This window comes from Perca fluviatilis, chromosome 11 (genome assembly GCF_010015445.1).
Source record: "Perca fluviatilis chromosome 11, GENO_Pfluv_1.0, whole genome shotgun sequence".
NCBI classification, from domain to species: Eukaryota; Metazoa; Chordata; class Actinopteri; order Perciformes; family Percidae; genus Perca; species Perca fluviatilis.
Window position 1 is genome coordinate 25,170,085 of NC_053122.1, and position 23,001 is coordinate 25,193,085.

Sequence of the window (23,001 nt, forward strand, 5' to 3'; positions counted from 1 at the left end):
AGCCAAAATCTTTATCTATAAAATGTCTGTTAACCAACATAATTAACAGACTATAGGCTACTTCCCTTTTTGGGAATTGTCACACTTCTACCTTTGTTCAGTTTAAATGAAGGAGATAATTGTTGAAAATTAGCCAATTGGCTAACACTGGCACATTTACAGAAATGTTCATTAATGTGCATTGTCCTAATCAAATAAATAAATAAATATTGTTAAGGGAAATGAAGGTGCATTTTGACCAATGTAAGGTCTGCTTCCATCCGACGCCTGTGGGAGATCAGGGTGTGTGCTTTTAATGCATAAGTGGATGAGCATTGTGATGTAGATGTCTCTGTGTTATGACTCACACTGTTACTTCAGCCCAAAGTAGGTTGGAGTTGGCGTACCATCTCCCATCTCTCACAACCAACTCACTTCATCACTCCCTCATTCATGTCAACCCACTTCCCTCATTACGCCCTGTGTTGGACACTCCTCTGCTTTTCCCCCTTCTTCCTCCTCGCCTCTGTGGCTCCTAGCGCATTATTAAGGAGTCCCCATGGTAGGCTTTATTCACTGATCCTACAGCCATTCATCCATTCTATTCCAGAGGCGGAGGTACAATAAATGAGAGAAATGAACAGACAAAAGAAAAAAGTTCTGACCCTGTCCAGCCGTGTCCTGTTTGTACGATCCATGATGGATTATGATATCTGCTGTATTGTCTGCCAAACTGAACAGACATGGTTCTGGTTTTAAATCAACCACAGCGCAGTCTATCACTGGCAAACTCGTAATACTGGAAATAATGAGGGAATTTGTCCTTTACAAATATTTTTACATTTTTGATCTTGACCATTTTGTATTTTACTTTTTTTATTTGATTTATTTCAGGCCACAAAATGGATTCAAGCGTTTTTGTGTTGTTTTTAATGGCGTAGGGATAAAGGCTTAGGCCTTATCAAAGAGTAGTTTTGGCTCATAATTGAAACAATGCATAAGTGACCCTGTGTATGTTCGATTCATAATAAAGCTGAAAAATGAAACCAGGGGCCACACCTGCTAAGAAAAGTGGAACATTTTTCATTAGACTTCCTTTCATCTCAAATTCCTTTCACACCTCAGGGTCAGTTCAAGGGTCTGTTTCATGTTAATCTCATGTTAGCCTAAACGTTTCCTTTCCTTTTTCATGAAGATCTGGAGTCCAGTCTCTTTCTCCGGCCGCCTTTAGTCATCATCAGTTTCCACTTATATAATGGGTGATTACCTGGACAAGGCTTATTTGTTCATCACAAAACTACAGGCTGTCATCAATGTAGCCAGGTTTAGGAGAAAATGCCTCCATTCTATTAGATTCTTAATGTTCCAGTCTACAGCGTTATAAGCCAATGGCAGCTGATTTGCTGTTCCATGGAATCAAATCAAATTCTTTTTTCTTTTCCTGTTGGAGTCTTTTTTTGATGGGCATTTTCTACTTTCATCCAACCTACAGATCTAAGCAATATTTCACTACTAAATCTCTGGAGTAAAACGTATGTCGCAGTCCCTCCAAGATGTAAAATGAATATGAACTTTCATATTGTACAGCATGTGCAGTAAGGCTGCTTTGCGTTGTATTCAAGATTCAGAAGTCATTCCTACTGGTGCAACTGGCATACTTTTTGTTGTTTTGTAGCTTTCAGTAATTACCAATGAGTGCCAATCCTTTTTGTGTATGACAGTCTGTGCTGCTCCTTAGCGCTACACTATATCAAAAGAGACACTGTGATTTATATGCCAATAAACAAAAGAGAAATGGGGGGTCACTGTAGACCTATGGCCCCCTTAATGCGTAGGACCAGAAGTGCTGTCCATCAGCCTGTCAACAGTCTGCCCTCATGCTGGCCCTCCAAATCTCCCCTTTATGGCATTAGCCATTTGAACAACCCTCCCTCCCCCGCTCTTCGCTCAGCCCCTCACCCACTGCCCCTGTGCTCTGTCTCCTCTGTCCCCATCCTTCTCTCGTCTGCTCATTCCCCTGCCTTCGATCATGTTTCCCTACTTTGGACAGAGCAGAAAGTAGTGATCCCCCTCCTGTCCTATCTCCACCGCCACATTATAGCCCACTCCCACCCCCCCACCCCCGAATGCCCCTGGCCTCTGTGGAATTGTTTATGTTTCAGAGTTTTGATATAGCTGGGCTGCCTTTTTAATCACCCCCCCCCTCTCCCCAGGATTCACTGAAATTTGTGCACACACACATGCGGTTTCAAGTGTGGGGTTTCTGAGGTGCTCGTGGAGTCACATTGTTTTTGGCAAGAGTGCAGCCCCCCACCCCCCCCCCAGTTCTTGCAGGTCAAATTTGCGTGAACAGCGTTGTCTGCGCCTGTTGTCTGACAGATGAGTCATGCTCCCACTTTAGACTTTAGACATGTGATTTTACCACACGAAGTTCGATGAATCAACAGCTTGATTCATTGACTTATTAATAGTTTATTACCATTAAACTGTTTGCTGAAAGGTTAGAGGCTGGGAGATTGTATGACATCGCAGCTCTCCCCTGTAACCGGAGATGACAAGTGCCGAGTGGGAGATTGCCCTATGTACAGTAATTCTACTAATTAAAACAAGGATATGTAATCTACACATGTGTCACTATGTCATGTATCTCTGTGGTGACCTGTCTGAAACCCAAGCCTGTGGTAGGATTAAAATGCTTTGCCTAAGATGATGGTTGGTGAGGTCCAGTAAGGACTGATTGCCAAGATAGGAAGGGCCCACAGGTCCATGGTATGAGAACAGTGTCTCCTACCTCATTATCACAATATTACCGCATCATGCTTCAAGCACGCACGTATGCACACCCATCTCTACAGGCTTGCATGCACGTACTTCAAAATACAGACATACTGTACACGCACTCATACTGTCACTTGTTAAAAGATGCAGTGTCACTTATGACACGGACAGAGTAAACCCTCTAACCCCGCACAGGATAGGTTCCAGGGCCACACATGATCAATTTTCAATTTTTTCGATCGAAATGTTTTCATTTATGTGAAATCAAGAATGCAGCACTTTGTTTTAACAGTTTATCCCATAGTTAACCTCAGTGTATACATTTGGGGTTTCCACTTTTTAATTTTAGGTAGAGTTTTTAATTGTTAATGGTCATTTGTTTATTTTACTTTATATTAAAAAGTGAAGGCATAATTGCAATACAATGACAATTTGATGGACCATTTGATTGGGCAAGTGTCGTAGAACCCCTGATCTGATCACACAACACAGACCACATCTGAAAACATCTGATATACTGTATATCTATTTGTTTTTCATTAATTTATTACAGGGACAGTGCATATTAATAAAAATTTCTGTCAATTTGCCAGAGTTAGCCAGAAAGCTATTTTTCATCTGCAGTCCCTTATCTTTATCTAATGGGACACAATGCATTTCCAGGATTTTACAGGAGTAGCAAAGATGGCTCATATTTGGCAGTGCCATGCAAACAAGACATGTTATGATTAGTTTTGGTTAAAAGAAAATTTAAATGGTAAATGAAGAAACAAATATATAAGCTGTTTTACATTTGTTTGTAATTGTGTTGGACATACTACATTAGCTGGCTGGGGAATTATGGCTAAGGACTAGGGATTTCAGAAATTCTTAGACTTCAGAAAATGCTCTGTCAAGTTAAATGTTATGTACATACAAAATATTTTCTTTTGGTCATTACATTTCTCTGTGAAGTTAAGCCACACTTTGGAGCTCTGGTCGACCATACTGTAAAGACTGCACACGTGTATAACTGACGTAACCGTGTAGATGCCTTGCAGCATGCGTTGCTGTCTGCCACAGTGTCTTTTTGAATGCCACCACTGGAAGTCACCAAAGTCAGAATCTTTCAAGTGCTACACACAGGGGCTTTAAATAGAAATTAACAAATACCTTACTACTGCAACAAAAGCAACTACTTCCATTACTAGAACTAATACTACTGTACTACTGATAATATACTATAATCAGTTTGTTCAATCTCTTTACACACTTACCATGTTGGTCTGTGATGGCTGTCTGGTGCCACATGTCTGTGCTGAGATTTGGCAACCCAACTTTGATGCCTTAGCCTTAAATATCTACTCACTTTTACACAGACTGTCTATGTCTACGTGCATTCAAATAATTGCATTCATTTGTCTTTGTCTCCAGACAGCATGAAACATGGCCAAAGCCTCGCTGACATGAAGGAACAATTAAAATTTGCCCGAATTGAACCAAATTCCTGATGACCTCTCCAATGTTCTCTCGTAGATGGGTTAAATGGCCACGGTGACTTGTTTTGTTTCCAGTTCGAAACCTCTACTTCTTCTACTATGTACTGGCGGATTACAGCCATGCATAAAGCCTACCGTATACTGCCATTTTCTGACGAAACTAGTTTTACACAAGTAAAACTCCAAACCAGTGGATGGAAACGCGCCTAATTCACATTTATTTCAAAGTTTGCTTAAAAGTTGTTAGACACACACGCCTACATGCATCTCTCTCAGTGTGAGAGTGCTTAAAATTCAGTGACTGCTGTGCAGCAAAGGCACTATAAGAACACCATAGTTGTCACTTAAATCACTGTGCTTATTTTGACTCTGTTATTGTGGAAGCTTCACCATGGTGACGCTAATTGTGCCAGTAAAACACTGGGTTGCCATGCAGAATGTAAAGTGGAAATAGCTTCTTATGATTAAACCCAGTGATCTCAGAGAGTGGCCTTGGCATAGCATTGGTGGAAAGATATGGTCTAATATCCCATCCCAGAGTCATAATACATACTCCGTTTAAGCCACTGCAAGACAAAGGCTTCCTCTGCTTTGCCACTGCCGCTTTTCTATCCGTTTAATACCTTGTTTATTCCGGGCAGAGAGCATGTCAGATTAGCCGAACAGGGCCACAGACAAAGCAAGCCTGTTCATTTATTCCTGTATAGTTAGCTTGACAATTATGTGTTTTGAATTTCAGAGTTTTTAGGACTTCCTGGGAAATTAAAGATAATTGCTCCACGCAAAATAGCCTCAATCCAGCCAGACTTTATTTCCCAAAAGGCTTACCGATGGGTATGAGTATGTGACATGGTAATGATAGCCACCCATGACTGCGTGTCTGAATGGAGTGTGGTCAGATCCACATTCAGACACTGTGGTCAGCCAGAACAATCAAACCCAATTGACTATCATGCAATGGTAGTTAGGACTTAAAAAGCTGCTGGTTTCTTGTTTTTTTGTTATCACTCAGTTTCCCAGTGTTCACAGAATGAGAAACCGGATACATTTGAGCGTGGGAGAGGACTTGATAGAGAACAGAAAATAACTGATGTTCAAAATGAATGAACCATGGGATCCAGTTTTTTTGTTTGTCAGTGGAAGTATGGAGAGGAAGAACGGTGGACTCTTTGTCCTACTTCTGTACTTCTGTAGAGACAGGGAAGTGCTCCGGACCCAGGGGCCAAATGAATCCAGATGTCAGAGCATGTTCGCAAAGGTGGAGTCCACTTGTACAGTAGTTGTTTTTCCTTGTTCAAAGTTCAGTCGCTTCTTTTTATTCCATTTTTCCTGGCGGTCTCTCACTCTTTTCCCTTTTTTCCTCATTCGTGTTTTTCTCTCAGTGTCACTCTCTTGGCAAATAAAAATATGATTTTTTAACAAGTACGGAATGTCTTTAGGATTTAATTATCCTGTCAGAAACCCTTTGAAATATGTGCATCCACTCATGGTGCTCTTGAGAAGTAAAAGACTGATTTTTTTTTTTTTTTTTTTTTTTGAATTTGTCCGTTTCAGAAAACTTGATTGTCTTGTCGTTTAGATTAGCCTGGTTTTGTTTTGCCCCCACCACGGCTCACAGAGAGTAACATTAAACCATGGTATTTCTGAGCCTGATCATTTTATAATAACATTATGTAATTCCATGTAACCTAAGCCTGTGGGTACATCTTGTGGTGTAAATGTCTGACTGGCAGGCAGACCGCACACTGGTCTCAACTCTGCAGCCCCACAGGCTGAGGAGACACTGATGTGGGACTTAAACTGTAACTTCTCAGCTAATCTAATGCTATTTTTGCTCATTCCTTTTTCTTTTTGTGTTTCTCATTTTGTTGCTCTCCTTGGTCTGTCTGTGGCCGGTCATCTCCACCTATGCTCTCCGTCTACAGTCAGACTTTGCTTTACAGTAAAAATCCCTAACAGCCCATTACTTGTCGTGTGTCTGCTATATTTCTGTCACACACAGTCACGGTCTTCCAAACCCATCCAATCGGCTCCAACTTTGAATGTTATGCGTGCTGGGGCAGCTCTGATAATGACGATGGTGCTTTCTGGTGCATTACAAATGAGTTGGGCCTTTTGCTGGCCAGTGGGGAGTCCCCGTGTGTCACAGACAGCGGTCATATTAGTGCAGCTGTTGAGGAGGACATGACTGTTGTTATCCTTCTGTCTGTGAGCCGGGAGGGGCTGGATACACACAGGCACACACACAAACACACACATACGCATTTGGTAACAATGACTGTGCTAAGAGAGATTGACTGTGTAAATGAATAAGTAAGTGTTAACATCAAGGAAATGTTTAAAAAAAAAACGTGGATCCAAGTTAACAATTGTCACACACTGTGGGCTTATCCTTACTTTTTTTTCTTTCATTTTATGGATGTATGTGTGTGTACAGTATGGTGTGGGTGGGGTGGGGTGTGTGTGTGTGTGTGTGTGTGTGTGGGGGTTGGCACCCTCCTTCTCCTGTCTCAATTTCTGTACAGTTGCTACTGCTCCTTCATGTCCTGTCATGCTTTTAAGCTGACATCACACCCCATAGGAGTTTTGTCCAGGACACACAGACATACACACACATACGCACGCAGGCAGCCAGGCACGCTCACACACACACACACACACACACACACACACACACACACACACACACACACACACACACACACACACACACACACACACACACACACTCACATTATACATACAGTCCCACACAGTTGCAGAATATGCAGAGAGTTGCTTTGAAGGGAAACAAAATGAAAAGTGATGAGATTAAGTGGACGGGTAGTAAAGGAGATTGTGGGACATAAGGATGAGTTAGACACTACTGTAGAAGTCACCTCATGTCTGTAATAAGAAAGATAGAGCATTTTTTTGTTCTTATGTGATTTTGATCAAATTAATACACATTTTCTAGTAGACTCAATTATAAACCACATCAGTGAGCAGTGAAATGAGGACAGGCGAAGGGGTATATTGGAGAAAAAGCTCAAGCTGTTTTTCTTAATTTCATGTCTTTTTTTTCCTCGCCCTTGTTTTACCCTCTGTCATTCCGTCTCTACTCTGTTACAGTACCTAGCTTGGCAAGAAGTGGCACCTCATTGGCACTAATCAGCCTCTGCACTGACATCATTGATTTCTTTACAGCTTTACTTGCTTACCAGGAAATTACATACCGTGAGAACCTGATGACTAAACGTGTGTGTGTGTGTGTGTGTGTGTGTGTGTGTGTGTGTGTGTGTGTGTGTGTGTGTGTGTGTGTGTGTGTGTGTGTGTGTGTGTGTGTGTGTGTGTGTGTGTGTGTGTTAGGCTGGTGGCCTGTCAAACACCCCTGCAGTATCTGAAATATACAGTATTTACCAAAGAAAATGTGAACTGATTTGCGGTTGCTGCTCATATCAAATGTTGAAATCTGTGTGTGTGTGTGTGTGTGTGTGTGTGTGTGTGTGTGTGTGTGTGTGTGTGTGTGTGTGTGTGTGTGTGTGTGTGTGTGTGTGTGTGTGTGTGTGTGTGTGTTTGTTTCACTGTTTGTCTTTGTCTCTTTCTGTCCTTAATACTTCCTTATTGGGGTGTTGACTTCATACACAATGATATGCAACCACATTATAGAAAAACTCAACACTGGTTTCTCAACCCAACCTACTGATGTAGAAAAGCCAAGCTTAGCTGGTCAGGAGCCAGGGTTTGGATATGTCTTTGCATTTTGGATGCCTTACTCATTTCATGGAGAGCTTGTAAATCATGTCATCAATGATTATCAATATTCCTCTCATATAAATGTCATCTGTCTTTTCTTCTATCTCTTATCCCCGTGTTTCTCTTTTGTTCTCCTTGCAGACATGTTCCAGTACCTTCTGTCCTTCTCTCAGGGCCACCTGAGTTCTCTGTTGGAGGGAACCTACTCATCCCTGTCCCGCCATGCCCTACCCCATGTTAACCAGCTCTTCTCCTCACTCTCCCTCTACCTCCGCGGGGCCAACGTCTCCATGGAGGCGTCAGTTCACCAATTTTTTAACAACCTCTTCCCGCTCGTCTACACACGGCTCATCAATCCAGGCATTGATGGCAGCATGATGATGGGCAGTGAAATGGGTGACTGTCTCCGTATGATCAGGCAGGATGTCAACCCTTTTGGGCCTCATCCAGCCGTCATGGCCCAGGAGCTGGCTGGGGCGTTGGGAGCCGGGAGACAACTGGGCCTGGCCCTGGAGGAGGGTCTGGAGCTGATGAATGCCACTGAAAATGTCAGCATGAGCAAAGAGTGTGTGAAGGGCCTGGTGAAGATGGTGTATTGCTCCCACTGCAGAGGCCTGACGCTCATCAAGCCCTGCGTGGGCTACTGTCTGAATGTAATGCGAGGCTGCTTGGCCAGCGTGTCAGAGCTGGATCAGCCTTGGAGGAGGTATACCAGCCTGTTGGAGCAACTAACCCACGCCATGGCGGGGCACCACAGTCTGGAACTAGCCCTGCTGGGGGTTAGGGAGCACGTTAATGAGGCCTTGCTCTACGCACAGCTCCATGGTCCACTCATCACTGCCACGGTGAGTACACACTAGATCAGCAGCTTTAATGGCACATGCAAAAAGGCCTTCAAACCTTTTTGTTTAACGTCTTTGTTTCACTCATGTACCTTGGCAGCGTTCAATGTATTGATTGGAAAGGTTTTGCAGGCTGCTTGTGGGTTGTGAACATTTTTTTCCACCGATGCAACAAAGAACCCTGCACACAGCATTAATGTTTGCCCAGTGTTGAAACTATTCAGAGAAAAATAATGTTTATACAAAATAAAAAGTTCAGCCTCCTTCTAAATAAATTCAGGCTGAGCTGAGGCTAGAGAAGGCAAGGCAGGAAAAAGTCACCATCGTTTTAAAGGTTCTGACTATTGATGGATATTATAAATCCCTTTTTGACTGTGATGAAAATGAGAAAAGTAGTGGATAAAATGGGGATTTTGTGCACTTGCATGCTGTGAGTACCACCATATGCCTTATGATATATATGGTTTTAAACTGGATGTTCACAACATTTTCAGTTTCATGGATGACTGCCAGACATTTCTTAAAACTGGCACTGCAGTTAAATCTACAGTTAAAATGCATTTATTTAGCAATTTATCTTAGATTTGTATTTCTATGTTCACAGCAATCATTATGGTTAAACTATACTGAATAAACAAAAGGTCAATTTAGAGTTGGCAATTGTGCTTACTTTTTCAATTTAAAACAACTTACTGTGGCTGTAAAACTTGAGATTAAATATCTGTAATAGTTTCCTCCTCTTACACATATCCCTGCATACCAAGGAACATATAATACACATAAGATGTAATACACACTGAGTAGTTATTCTGTTTGCATGTCAGCCATTTGATTCATTTGAGATAACATTTAAATCAGCGTTTTCGGTAGATACAGTACACTGTGATCGTTATCCTCACATTTTTAAGCAATACCCTCCTTTCTCTATATAGGGTGGGGTCATGCATGTGGGTGTAAGGTAACGTGAGTCATACACCATGGAGAAGAAGGTGATTAGCAGAGATTTAAGTACATCATCAAGAGGAACATAACAAGCATTTTCACTAGCGTTCAGTCCCTATTGCATCTCCCTCTCCCCTTTAAATTTCCGGCATTGTTTGTTGACGCAGTGCATGTGTTTCCAATGTTTTTAAATTAACCTATAGGAGCACTTGTACATGCCACTCCCCTGGGCATGAGCTGGAGAGTTCTGGACATCATACTTCCACTACCTTTAATGGCCCTCTCTGAGTAGGTGGCTGGACTTGACTTTCCCCAGTTGTGGAAATAGTCTGTGTTATTTCTGATATTCTCCCAGTCTGTGTCTCTCTAATCCTCATCCCTACCCATCTTCAGCTCATTAGTTGGCTATGACAGGTTACAGTTTTTACATACATACAGTATTTTGTCACTTTGAATTACTCAGTTGGACTTTCTGTGATGAACTGTGTTGAATATGGGACCACAGAAGGGAAGACCAACGCTTAAAATGTTGATAGTGTTATGTATGGTGCAGTTGTTCCCTAATATCTTTAATGGTACCACTTGTGGACAAGTCTGCACTGGAAATGTTCCCAGAACTGCACTAAAACTGTAAGACAACACTATAGCAGCCATAATGGGCAAGCTGTTAGTGGATTAAACTCCGTCTTGGCTATTGGCTGTTTGACTTAATGTACAGTGCAGTCTTCCAAAGAAGTATTGTCAATTATTCTCAAAGATTAGCAATTTCTGTGGTGACTTAGTGAAGAGGCCAAGTTTACTCTATTGTAAAAAGGGAGATTTTCATCTCTTTTTTTTTTATTATGAACCAGTTCGAGGTGCTATATAAATAATAAATGTATAATAAATGGATTAAGTAACGGTGCATTTAAATGAGTCATCAGGTCTTCTGTACGGTTGTGATGTTACAGCTATACTGTATAGCCTAGGTAGAAAGTGCCGCCACCGTGGCGTTACAGTTATTCCCCAGCTGCAATAACAGCAGAGACGCAGAGAGTGCACATGTGGAAGACCGGGAAAACTGTCTAATCAAAGTTTTTTTTTGGAGGGGGGCTTAAAGAGACAGGTGTGAAAAACGACAGATGGTCAATACAGGTATATTCAAACAGACAGTATGAGAAAAATTTGTTTTTTGAACATTATACCATGTTCTAGTAAACTAGGTAAACCCAGCCCGATCTGCCGGCGATTTGATTTCCCCCTACAGCTCAGGCTGAAAACATGTACGTTTCTCTATCCTGCTTCCGTTATAAATTTGCGGGAACCAATCACAAACTGGCTTATCTACCTGCCGCACTATTGGTGGGTTTAACACGATGACGATAGAGAAGCGACAAAGCAGCTTTTTGTTTACATTCAACATAGTGGCCACCGAAGCGCAGCACTCCATGGCAGTAACCCATTGATGCCGCTGTCGCAGCTACGTCACCCGGACCGTTGGTCTGATTGGTTGAAGGACTATCCAATTGATTGAACTTGGTCTGGTGATAGCCAGACCAATGTTCTAGTAGAAACCCCAAATACAAGTATGAACCTGAAAATGAGTATAACATGTCATCTTTAAGGAGCGTACAAATAACAATTGACTAAGTTACCAGAAGATTAAAAAACTCCTGCGCCAAGCTAAGAGGTCCAGACAAAACTGATCATCCTATCCATCAAAATGTAAAAAGTAGCATATCGTTACTGGGATTACTACCGTGACTGTTATGTAACTACTGAATTTCAAATTGTAATCCCTTACATTACTGAAAAAAGTAATCACAGTACTGTAGTGTGCTGTAGTGCTTGTCTGTCTAACTCTACAATACTGCTAGACATCTCAATACTGTAAAGTTTGTACCAGAATGAACTGAAACAAACGTCTGCCTGGAAGGTGAAAAAAAAAAACACATTTAACAATGTATAGCAATTTGGAAAATAGTTGGCAGTAACATAAAGTGCAGGTAATTAGTAGTTAATGGTCTTACACATGCAAAGGCACTGGTGTGGTAATATTTCAAGTTGTGAAGGAACATCACAGAGCCTGAATGGTTCTACATTAAACACTTAAATTAAACACACACATCCATATGCATAGGCACTTACTGCAAGCACATGCATGTGCAGACAGAGGAGGGTTGGTTACCCAGGCTTAAAGACTGACCTAATATAACTATGCAGAGAGCGACCCAGCTTGTATTTCGTGTATGTACGTTTGTGTGTGTGTGTGTGTGTGTGTGTGTGTGTGTGTGTGTGTGTGTGTGTGTGTGTGTGTGTGTGTGTGTGTGTGTGTGTGTGTGTGTGTGTGTGTGTGTGTGTGTGTGTGCGCGCCTGCTTGGTATTCATGGGGTGGCAAGCAAGCCTGGAGCAGGGAGCCCAGCACAGGGACAAGTGGAACAGAATTGAAAGGGTTCCAGCTAGGCCATACAAACTAGACCCAGCCAGCTGGAAAAAAGGGCCAAGAGAATTGTTGCTGGAAAAGGAGGTGGCCCCCAGTCGGACACTGGCGGCTACCATGTTCTCTGCTCTCATTGTTTCACGCAGGCTACAGGGCAAACATGAACACCGACATTTACCCATTCACTTAAGCGCTCAGACACAAACACTTAGCCACACACAGAATAACACACCGTTCTATTGCCATGTATCACCTAGAACCCATGGCGTTTTTAAATCGCAGTATGTTTTTATAAAGCCACAGTGGCCTGTCAAGGAAAACTGTTAAGTCTCCAGTGCACAACTACTGTGTCAGCATAGCCACCTTCACCCTTACACCTCCATATACCCCCTCCTAGATGAACACTCAATTTGCAACAGCTATCTTTGTATTTTCTTATATAAATTATCCTTACTATCTTACTGCAAATACCTTGCTTAACCCACTGTTGATTTTTATAACGTTATGGTGTATATGTGAAGTCAAGAACAAAGAAGTAACTCTGTTTTTTGCCGAGTCAGAATAATATAAAGAGATGTTATTAAAGGAATTATTGTGACTGTGTGGTTTTATACTGGGATATTATCCCAAACCATTTTGTGGTTTCTCTCTCTCTCACTTTAGAGAGCTGCAGGCTACACAGAGTCTGCACTATACGTTGCAATACGTCATAGTGTAGGACCTGTGTTATAACACATGAACTGTACGTACAGTATACACACACATCAGCACACCGTGTGCAGGTATCAGGTTTTTAGAAGTCCTGTAAGGAGCCTAGATGTGCGGCCCACCCTGTGACAATACTAGCAGCACGCGTGAGACTGAAAGGCAGCTATTGATGGTTATGTGGCGCAGCAGAAGGATAGATTCTGTTTTAATACATTCCTGCTCTTATTGAGATGGAGCGTGAACGCGGCTGGAAAGGAAGTGGTTATGGTTATGGATGTTGGGGGAGCCTTGGGCTGGATTATGTCGAGTAGACACAATTAAGAGAAAATTGGAAAATATCCAGTAAAAGTGGCTACTCTTATTGGGCCCCAGTGCAAATGCTAGCTCCAATGTTTAGTGAGGTTTTCTCCCTCTGAATGCTGCCCTGTTGAATTCATATTAAAGTTTCTCCCTCCAGAGTCAACCGTGCTTGAGAGGCCACAGGCTGCTGCTGTTTATTGACATGGCCATAAAAATGATATGGCTCATATGACCTGGAGGAGAACATTTTATCTCCTACTTGCTAAAGATGAGTAGACTTAACTCTTAACACACATAATCATGTTTTCACTCATTTATTCATTTACTCCCGCAGTCGCTCACTGAGAGCTTAATAGTCTGCTTATAAGAAAATAGTACCAGTGGTCCTAATTAGAGTAGTTTATACACAGGTCTACCTTATCCGCTTGTTGGTTTAACCCCAGCTTCTCATTACAGTCTTATGGAGGAATGATAATAGCAGCCTGGGCCTTTAAGATAATGGAAACAAGGGCCAGTGGGATGACTGGAAGGTTTCCATTCACCACGGCGGCACCTCAACAGACAGCAGTGGCTTACATTGAAAGCGCCTTTTTCTTTTACCCTATCCCACAATAAAATGAAGGAATATCATTGGTGTGAAAATAAACTTTGTTGTTATCACAGTTTCTTATTTTACTTTCCCTATCCCATCTCTGCAACCCTGTATTTTTATGGTTTTAGCATAGCAATAGGCAATATGATGATATGTTCTATATATACAGTGTGTACTACCAGATATTTTTTGCCATACCGTTAATATTGTGGCATATTGTGTTTCCCAATATATTTTCCAGAAAATGTTATATGCAAGACAAGGAAGTTAATTCAAGATGTTGCAGACTAGAACAGTTATTGCTGGATGCCTAAAATAAATGATAACAGTGGTGCTTAAATCTGATGGACATAAAGATTGCTAGCACTGTAAAGGGCAAAGTTATTGGAATTGCTGTAAAGTCATAATTGGACATTACTGTTTACATTTCAATCAGTTCTCCCCGGATAATTTAAGTGAGGAAGACCAGGGGAAATGGAGATACTAGATGTATGACAGAATTACTGGCAAACTACTTTGGGGCAGTTGCCATTTTATCATTGTAAAGAGAATTATGTCTATATGGCATACACTGCCACATGAATTAAAGATAATTAAGATTAATACAGGTGTAGCTAAAATGTAACCAGAGCTGTACCCGGGTTATTTTAGAGTTAACTGACAATAACTGACTAACTGAATGCTAATAATGTTTTGCCAGTTATCATTGTGACCATGAAAGGACGTTGCATTTCTACAGCTTTTACTTAGATGTCTTTGATATGTAATGTAATTGTTTACTGTATGTGTAATTCATTTAGCATTTCAGATTTTGTACTTTATGTAATGGGGTGGGTTGGAAAAACGAGTTGTTTATATATTTCACTAATGTAATATAATGTAAAAGGGTTTGAGACTCTGACACCAGCTAGCACCTCTGGAGGTCACTTTATTTAAAAGGATTAGCTACACAGGCTCAGGCCTTTATATATGGTTTCTGTATAATATTTGAGACTGTTAGCAGAATGGCAGCTGACGCAAAATGCGCTCATGGCCAATCTATACACGCTTTTGGCACTGCGTCTGACCCTCAAGCTGACTGACTGACTTACTCAGCAGTCCATTAGCTAATGATGGTGGCTATAGCCTCTTTTCCCTTCAGCCACCCTCGCACATCTTTTCCCACTCTCCTCTTCCGTCTTTTAGTGGTTGCCTTGCTGCTGATAATATGCTGCAGCCCTCGACACAACAAAAAAAAATGTCTGCATTTCTTTTTCTCTGTATGTGAAATGCAGTCGTAACAGTGAGCAATTGCCATGTGATTGATTGCTGGGCCATTAAAATTGGATTTGAACATAAAGCAGTGGTCCTTAGTATATTATTTTTCTCTGTGGCCCATGACTTGGATTGGTGGAGTCATATAATTAGAAATCATATCATTTCTCAGATATGTAGTTGATTATAAGTTGATGAAATGTTGTTGTGATGTGGAGCTTTCCTTCAGAGCTTTAGGTCTGCTAGTCAGATTGACTGTTGCACACAGAATAAGAAATGACAGGAGGTAGATTGACAGGTGTACAAATCTTTGATGTTGGTGTCTATGAGACTAATACATATCAATAACAATGCTTGTATCCTTAAGTCCTTGCTACACTGGTCACAGGCTGTCACTGGCTGGATGAATCGCAGTCTTACAGCAATTTGATTTGGGTAATACATTAATAAATTGTGACAAAGGAAAATGCCGTGACATGATGAAGTTTGTGCCTTTACCTTGTCCATTATCTATAAATCAGGACACCTCATCATGTTATATTGCGTCAGTCCATTATAAGCTGTTTTAAAACGACACAACAAGTTGTTCAAAACAATAACTTATCTGGGACGGCTGATCAGGTCCTTTTTGACCATTTGGTTCTAGATAATAGTGCATCTAGATTAAATGTGGTGAACTACTTTAGATATCTCAGCAAAACATACCACCAATCCACTGGTCAGCGCCCCTGGCCACTAGGGCTGCACTAGTATCGAAATCGCAATATGGACTAGTGCGATATCCAAATCGCACATGGGGGTGCAATATTTGTTAATGGCAAAATATGTGTCAAACCATTCTTAATGTAGTATTGTGGTGCTGCAGAGACGTCCCGGCCTACAAATCGTATCCTACAAACTAAAGAAAAAAATCTTTGTTTGGTACAGATCCTCGCAAAAATCACACTATAATCATTTTCATTTCTTTCAATGTTAATAATTTTCAATGAAAATGAGAATAATGATACAAAAACAATCATTCCCTCCAATATCGTGAATCATCGCAATCGCAATAGCAGTCATAATAATCACAATTGGATATTTTATTCATATTGTGCAGCCCTACTGGCCACATGGCTTTTTTACCGTTGTGTAAAGCCCTCCTTGCTACCCCTGCATGTTTCTCCCCCTGACTGTCTGTCACCCTTTAAATAGCCCCAGCCATCCCTGTCATCTTCATATGACATCCTCCATGCCTGCATGGGTGCCCACTTGCCTGGTGTTTTAGCAGCTTTAAACTCGAGCTAGCTGGCTGATAATAACATGCAGCTGCTGCTGTGAAGTTAACACAAATGCCGACTGCATCTGTGTTATGATTTTAGTGGTAGTTGCTGGTTCACTGGAAGGCTTCAAATGGACACGTGGACTCTCAAAGTTTCTATCCATCCGCTTATTTTCTTTGCTTGCGCTCGTATATTACACCATGTCGAAGACACAGACGAGATGAACTCACTTGACTTTTCCTCCGTCGCCTTTTCCTCTATCTCTGTGGCATAACACCACTAGAATCCTCTGAGACACGTTGCCACATTTTGTGTCTGTAATTGTCGTAAATTTGTTTACAAAGATGGACAAGCGTTGTCAACAAACTCCAAGGAAAAACCAAGGGCCCTCTCATTTTTAGATCATCTGTGAGTGATTTAATCATGGTAAACCCGCCTCAATGTGGAGAGAGAAACTCAGTGTTCTCTTTTACTGATTGAAATCTCAAGGACTTTTCCCTGTGATATACGAGGGACCGAGTCTCTCTTTAATTAGCACTGACATCATTCGGATAAGAGCGGGAGAAAAAGACGGAGAGGGGGGGACTGATTGACAGAGTGAAGCCTAAAGAGAAAGATGGAGACAAAGTGATTTAGAAAGAATGAAGAGAGACTTTAAAAGGATAGAAAAGAAGACTTGTCGGGTATAGAGAGAGAAAAGAAGGCAAGGGGAGAAGGGTGATGTAAATCATCTATACTCTCTCGCTCAATGCTCGTTTCTACAGTCTATTAATAAATGATTATCCCCAGAATACATAATGTTGAGAACAGATCCAAGCCCGTTAACTGATCATTTTACGTTTGCTTTCTTCTGTATTCAGTAATTCATTAATTGATAGGAATTGGGGTTTTTTTTACAGTTCATACGACCCACACACATTTGTCTTTGCAGTTATTCTTCAGTTACAGTGTGCTCTTACAGTCACCGGCTTTAAAGCGCCCATATTATGCTCATTTTCAGGTTCATAACTGTATTTTAAGGTTGTACCAGAATAGGTTTACATGGTTTAATTTTCAAAAAACACCATATTGTTGTTGTACTGCACAGCTCTCTCTCACTGCTGCAGATCCTCTTTTCACCTGGTTTCTGTTTTAGCTTTTCATCTTCTTCTTCTGTACTATCTTTGATTGCACTCGCACATGCTCAGTAGCTCAGATGTAGATCATGTCAGCTAGCTAACTCTAGAGACAGTAAAAGAAAGCCTGTTTCTCCAACTTTGGTCAGTTACAAGGCAGGATTAGCTGGGAGACTTCTAAATGAGGGCACACATGTAAGTAGTTCTTTTGTAGATTATGGTGAACTTGTGTGTGTTGTAGCAGTGCTTTGCTATTGAGAACGACGTAGCATGCTAGCGTTAGCATTAGCGTTAGCATGCTAATGCTAACGGTTAGCATGCTAACGAGCTAACGGTTGTGGTTAGCCAGCTCATTTCGGACTGTGACGTCACAGTCCGAGACGATTTTGAACAGCTCACCAGGAGACTGAAGGCAGGACACATTCAGAAACTGTATCTCACTCAAAACAGCATGGATGGATTTTTTTCAAAGTTTGTATGTGTGTGGAAGCACCAGAGACACAAAAGAACACCCCAAATCCCAGAAAAAGTGATTTTTTCATAATATGGGCACTTTAATCTTTCCTGACCAAATCAACTAAAGTGTTGCTTCACACACATGTTCACAGCATCAGGTTAACATTATCAGATGGCAATTACTAGTCGTACAAGTCTTACACCATAGGTCTTTTAATCAGACGAGCTCACTCCGTGGCCATGTTTGGTTTGGAACCTGCAGCATTCTGCCATTACTGATGATGTCCCTCCTTCATAAGATACTTGTGATGGCATCTGTTACCTTGTGCATCATGTGTTGTATAATCTGAGTGCTTGACATAAGAATTTCTGACTAAACTTTGTTCTCTTCCTGGTCTAGACTTGAGTCAGAATTAGTTCTAGCAAAAGGGTGCCACTTTTACATATTTATATTAGAAATATATTACATAATCACAAGTAGGGCTGGGTACCGAGACCCGGTGGTAATACGGCACCGGTGCCTTAACGACCGGTATCTACTGGACCAAATAGCAACGTGGATTTCGGTGCCTCATTTCGGTGCCACTTAAATGCCTGCGCTTCTCTCTGATGCTCCTAAACGGACGTTAGAGGCAACCGAAACATCGCCGCATGTCATGCTAGTTAACACTACACTTGGCAGCAGGTAACGTTAGCCTTAGGGTGACCAGACGTACGACAGTCTGTAGAGCCGTTGTCTGAAAAGCAACACAGATGTTGCGTTCTCTTGAAACTCGCCTCGCCAGCCTCGTGCTGCATTTAAAGTTATTGTAAAATACCCTTCTCCCATCCAGTGGTGGTTTTTAACAGGAATTTTACTGGTGAAATAAGTTATTGTTATAAGTTATTGTTATTACATTTTTAATAAATCATTTCATTTTGACCCTGTGGCCTTAGCAATAAACAAGCCAATTTTTAATGTCGCCGACTGTCATTTTGTGCTCCTTTTAAAAAAAAAAAAAAAAAAAAAAATAAAAAAATAAAAAAAAAAAAATAAAAAAAAAAAATATATATATATATATATATATATATATATATACATATATTAAAAGTATCGGTTCAGGCACCGTTAAGGCACCAGCACCGTTTTAAAAGTATAATTTTAGCACTGGTATCGAAAAACTCCAAACGATACCCAACCCTAATCACAAGTGAGTTATGGCGTTTTTCCATTACATGGTACCTGCTCGACTCGCCTCGACTCTACTCGCCTCAACTCAACTCGACGCACTGTGCGTCCCCTTTCCATTGCAGATTTTAGTACCGCCTCAGCGTGGCTGGTCGTCATAGCGACTGCTAAGGGCGTGGCTTGGTAGCGTTGCATTTCCCCCCGACTCATTTCCTTGTTCTCCTTCTCCATAAACGTGAAATCAAGGAGAGAGTTAACTTTTCCTGCTCCAGATTTCCCACCGTGGTCAGAAAGAACAGGGGAGACACTTTGTTTCTCTCACTATATGACTCTAGAGTCACTACTCGCTCCGGAGCTAATCGCCGTCACTCTCTCACTGATCCCTCGCTCTGTCCCACTGCCCACCAGCTGGCTCGATGCACACACCAGCGCACAAGTATAAACATCAGGCCACTTGTATGCTACGGAGAAAGCTCTGCGTGGAGCCTCCGCAGGACCAAGAAAAATGTTGTTTCTAAAGAAGCTGGAGGCAGCAAAAACCCACCGCTGGCTAAACTATTTAAAAATGCTGCGTTGGTTCAGGACAGCCCCATCTGTCGCTAGCAACGATGACGCAGTGATCAGTGACGATTCTTTCCGACCAAACTGTTTTCTGCAGGTTTTCACGTCACCTTTTAGTATCGCCTCAGCTCGCTTGGAACCTCGACTGAGGTGGTACTAAAAAAAGTACCTGTTAGCAGGTATCAGGGACTTTTTTTCGTAATGGAAAACCAGTAGTACCAGAGTAGAGTCGAGGCGAGTCGAGCAGGTACCATATAATGGAAAAGCGCCATTAGTGTTGAGCAGTTCCCTTTTAAAATGTAAAATCAAGCTGGAAGAGAAGGACGTTATTCTCTACGAAAGGTTAATAAGAGCTAGGAAGAGAAAAGTTCTTCGTTGCTGATGGAGGACAAATAAGTCTTTCATCAGCTGAAACATTGTTCCATAACTTGAATAGGTGCATGAAAAAACAGTAGTTATATTATCAACAGGTCTAATTAGATAGAACAAGCACCACCCATAGATCATAAATGAAATGTATTATAAATCTTAACCTTAGAAATCTAGCTATATATAAGAAACTCATCTGTTAATGCTGTGTTTCTCAAATTGGGGCAGGCATACCCCTAGGGGGACTCTGGAGTGCTGTATGTGTGTTGTGCTGGTCAGGGGTTATTGGGATGAAAAAATATTTCAAAGAGGGTACATTATTGAAAAAAAGTTTGAGAACCAATGTTTAAATGTAAATATTATACTTAATGTAAATAACTGGCTCTACACACTGCAATATCATCATTTACAGTGTAACCCTCTCATTGTAGGTCAGCATTTGATAGAAACGCTGCCTGCTCCACCCAGAGCCACTTTTTAAAGGTCCCATGACATGGTGCTCTTTGGATGCTTTTATATAGGCCTTAGCGGTCCCCTAATACTGTATCTGAAGTCTCTTTTCTGAAATTCAGCCTTGGTGCAGAATTACAGCCACTAGAGCCAGTCCCACAATGAGCTTTCCTTAGGATGTGACATTTCTGTGTCTGTAGCTACTGAGGAGGAGAGAGGGTGGGGGTGTGGCCTTGACCAACTGCCACCTTGCTCGTTTGAAAGCCATGATGTCTCTCTCTCTCTCATGGGTGGGCCAAATTCTCTGGGTGGGCAAAGCAGAGAAAGGGGAGGTAACCTTGCTCCTTATGACCTCATAAGGAGCAAGATTCCAGATCGGCCCATCTGAGCTTTCATTTTCTCAAAGACAGAGCAGGATACCCAGGGCTCGGTTTACACCTATCGCCATTTCTAGCCACTGGGGGACCATAGGCAGGCTGGGGGAACGCATATTAATGTTAAAAACACCTCATAAAGTGACATTTTCATGCCATGGGACCTTTAAATCATCTTTGGAAACCCAGGCATGTTATTATTTCGGAGTAGACTCTACAGCCGGCTTGCTGTCTATTATATAGAAGGAAAAAAAAGAACTACTACTGTCCTCATCCTGGGTTGACCACTGTTTGAGGCCATAATGGTCTGATTAAACTCAACACCTTAAAGCCCACATCTGTCTCTTTTTTTGTGTGGTTGAACATAAAACACAGCCTAAAAGTGTTGTTGAGGGAGGAGAGAGACTTCCTTATTCCCCTTACCCACCCAGATTTTCCCAGATGTTCTAGGGTTTGAAGTGGCAGCTTTCCAGGCTCAAGCTTGCTTCCTTTACCTAAGGCCGGCGACAGACTTGATACGTCGCGTGAGCGTGTCAGCTGCGTGGCGTGTCCGTTTTTATTTCGGCTCCCATGTAAACAGGTTAGAGCTTGCAAACTGAGCCGCGCCGAAAACATGTGCCTGCTAGAAATGGAACAGACGCCTATTTTTCACGCGACACGCAAGCGTGTTGGAAGTGTTTCCAGGCAAAATAGAATAGGAAAAGATGTTTATATGTCATTTTGACACAAAAACATAGTAATAAATGACATGTTGATGTTTGAAAGTCTCTAGGTTTTGACATAAATGCAGATATAAATGTAATATATTCATAATAAATGTCAATACAGAACGAAATATTCTGTAGCCTGTTTTGTCGTCAGTACTGCCGACTACTGCTTGAGTGCAGTAAATCAATGGGAAACATACATACAATGTACAGACAAGGCTAGCAGCAGCTGCGCCGCATCAGACACGTTTCTGGTGTGTAAAGACATCCGCCTTTAATGGACAGGACAGGTGAGAAAGGGGAGAGAGAGGGGGAAGACATGAAGGAAATCGTCACAGGTCGGAGTCAAACCCTGGACATCTGCGTCAAGGCATAAACCTCTAAATATATGTGCGCCTGCTCTACCCACTGAACCAACCCGGCCACGGGAACAGCGTTTTTTTATCTGGCTGGATCCTTGCTCTCTCTCTTTCTCTCTCTCTCTCTATGTGTATATGGTTATTCTTGGATGACAGTATATTGTGATAACAAACTTTTACACATAGTATCCAGTGGTGATCCAGGTCAAGTCAGGTAATTGTGGCCTTTTTGGGGGTAATTTGGATGGGACAAAAGCAGATATACCTGAAAGACTGCACCTGAAACATTACATCTAAGGTTGTTGATGATTTCTCTTATTTGAACATGATGGATGGATAGAATAGAAGAAAAAAAACATTCTCCTGCACAAGTAGCAGGCCCTCTCTTTCTATTTTCACATGTGTTGCAATTAGGAATGGAAATTGTTACTTGTTTAAACATAATTATCGTGAGACTCGGCGGCAAAAAACTCCAGTCATTTGAAATAAAATTGATGCCTTGGGTTTTCTTTGGAGAAAACATCATAAACAACCATGTTGCCAAAGTAACAGGGCTCTTCCTGTGTGGTGGAATTAAGAGCCCACCAGTATGTGACCCAGTGGCCGCTGCTCATGTCCCTACTTGGCTACTGATTGCAATTTTTCTTCAGACTTCTTTTCTCTTTGAGTTAGTAACCGCAATGAAGCAAATACCAAATAAAGCTAATGCGTTTGCTCTCGCTTTCTTTTTTTGCTCTCTCCTTTGCTCTCTCATTTGCTCTATTTTTTCAGTATGGTAGTTGGTTACTGGTATGGAAACATTCCTATCAAATGAAATTTCTATTCCAAAAGTTGGTCCAACGTAGTACTGAACAGGGGCTTCTGTTTTGTAAACCCAAATAGAAGGAGGGCACTGCCGATGGTTTTCATTTCTGTGTTTGACAGCAGTGTGTTTTACTGTCACTTACGGGAATCTAACGTTATTTCATTTCCTTTTTCTTTCTTTTTTTCTTTTACTGGTTAGTGAATATTTTATGGTTATGAGAAAAAAGTGGTTCAATGTCTTGGGATGACAGTGACTGTGGTTTGGATAATGGATGTAAGCAGCAGTCCCGAGAACTATTTCCAGGGATATGAATACAATTTTTTTTTTTTTTTTTTTGCAGTTTTTGAG

At 41.5% G+C, this 23,001-nt stretch overlaps 1 protein-coding gene across 3 annotated transcripts in view; it reads left to right on the forward strand.

Moving 5' to 3' along the window:
- The window catches only part of gpc5c (glypican 5c), a 121,605-nt gene that overhangs the window by 29,348 nt on the left and 69,256 nt on the right, over positions 1–23,001 (forward strand). For all 3 annotated transcript variants that reach the window (XM_039815596.1, XM_039815593.1, XM_039815594.1), the window contains exon 3: positions 8,112–8,815. In XM_039815596.1, coding sequence (XP_039671530.1) covers positions 8,112–8,815 — 704 coding nt within the window. The remainder of the gene's footprint in view (positions 1–8,111; positions 8,816–23,001) is intronic.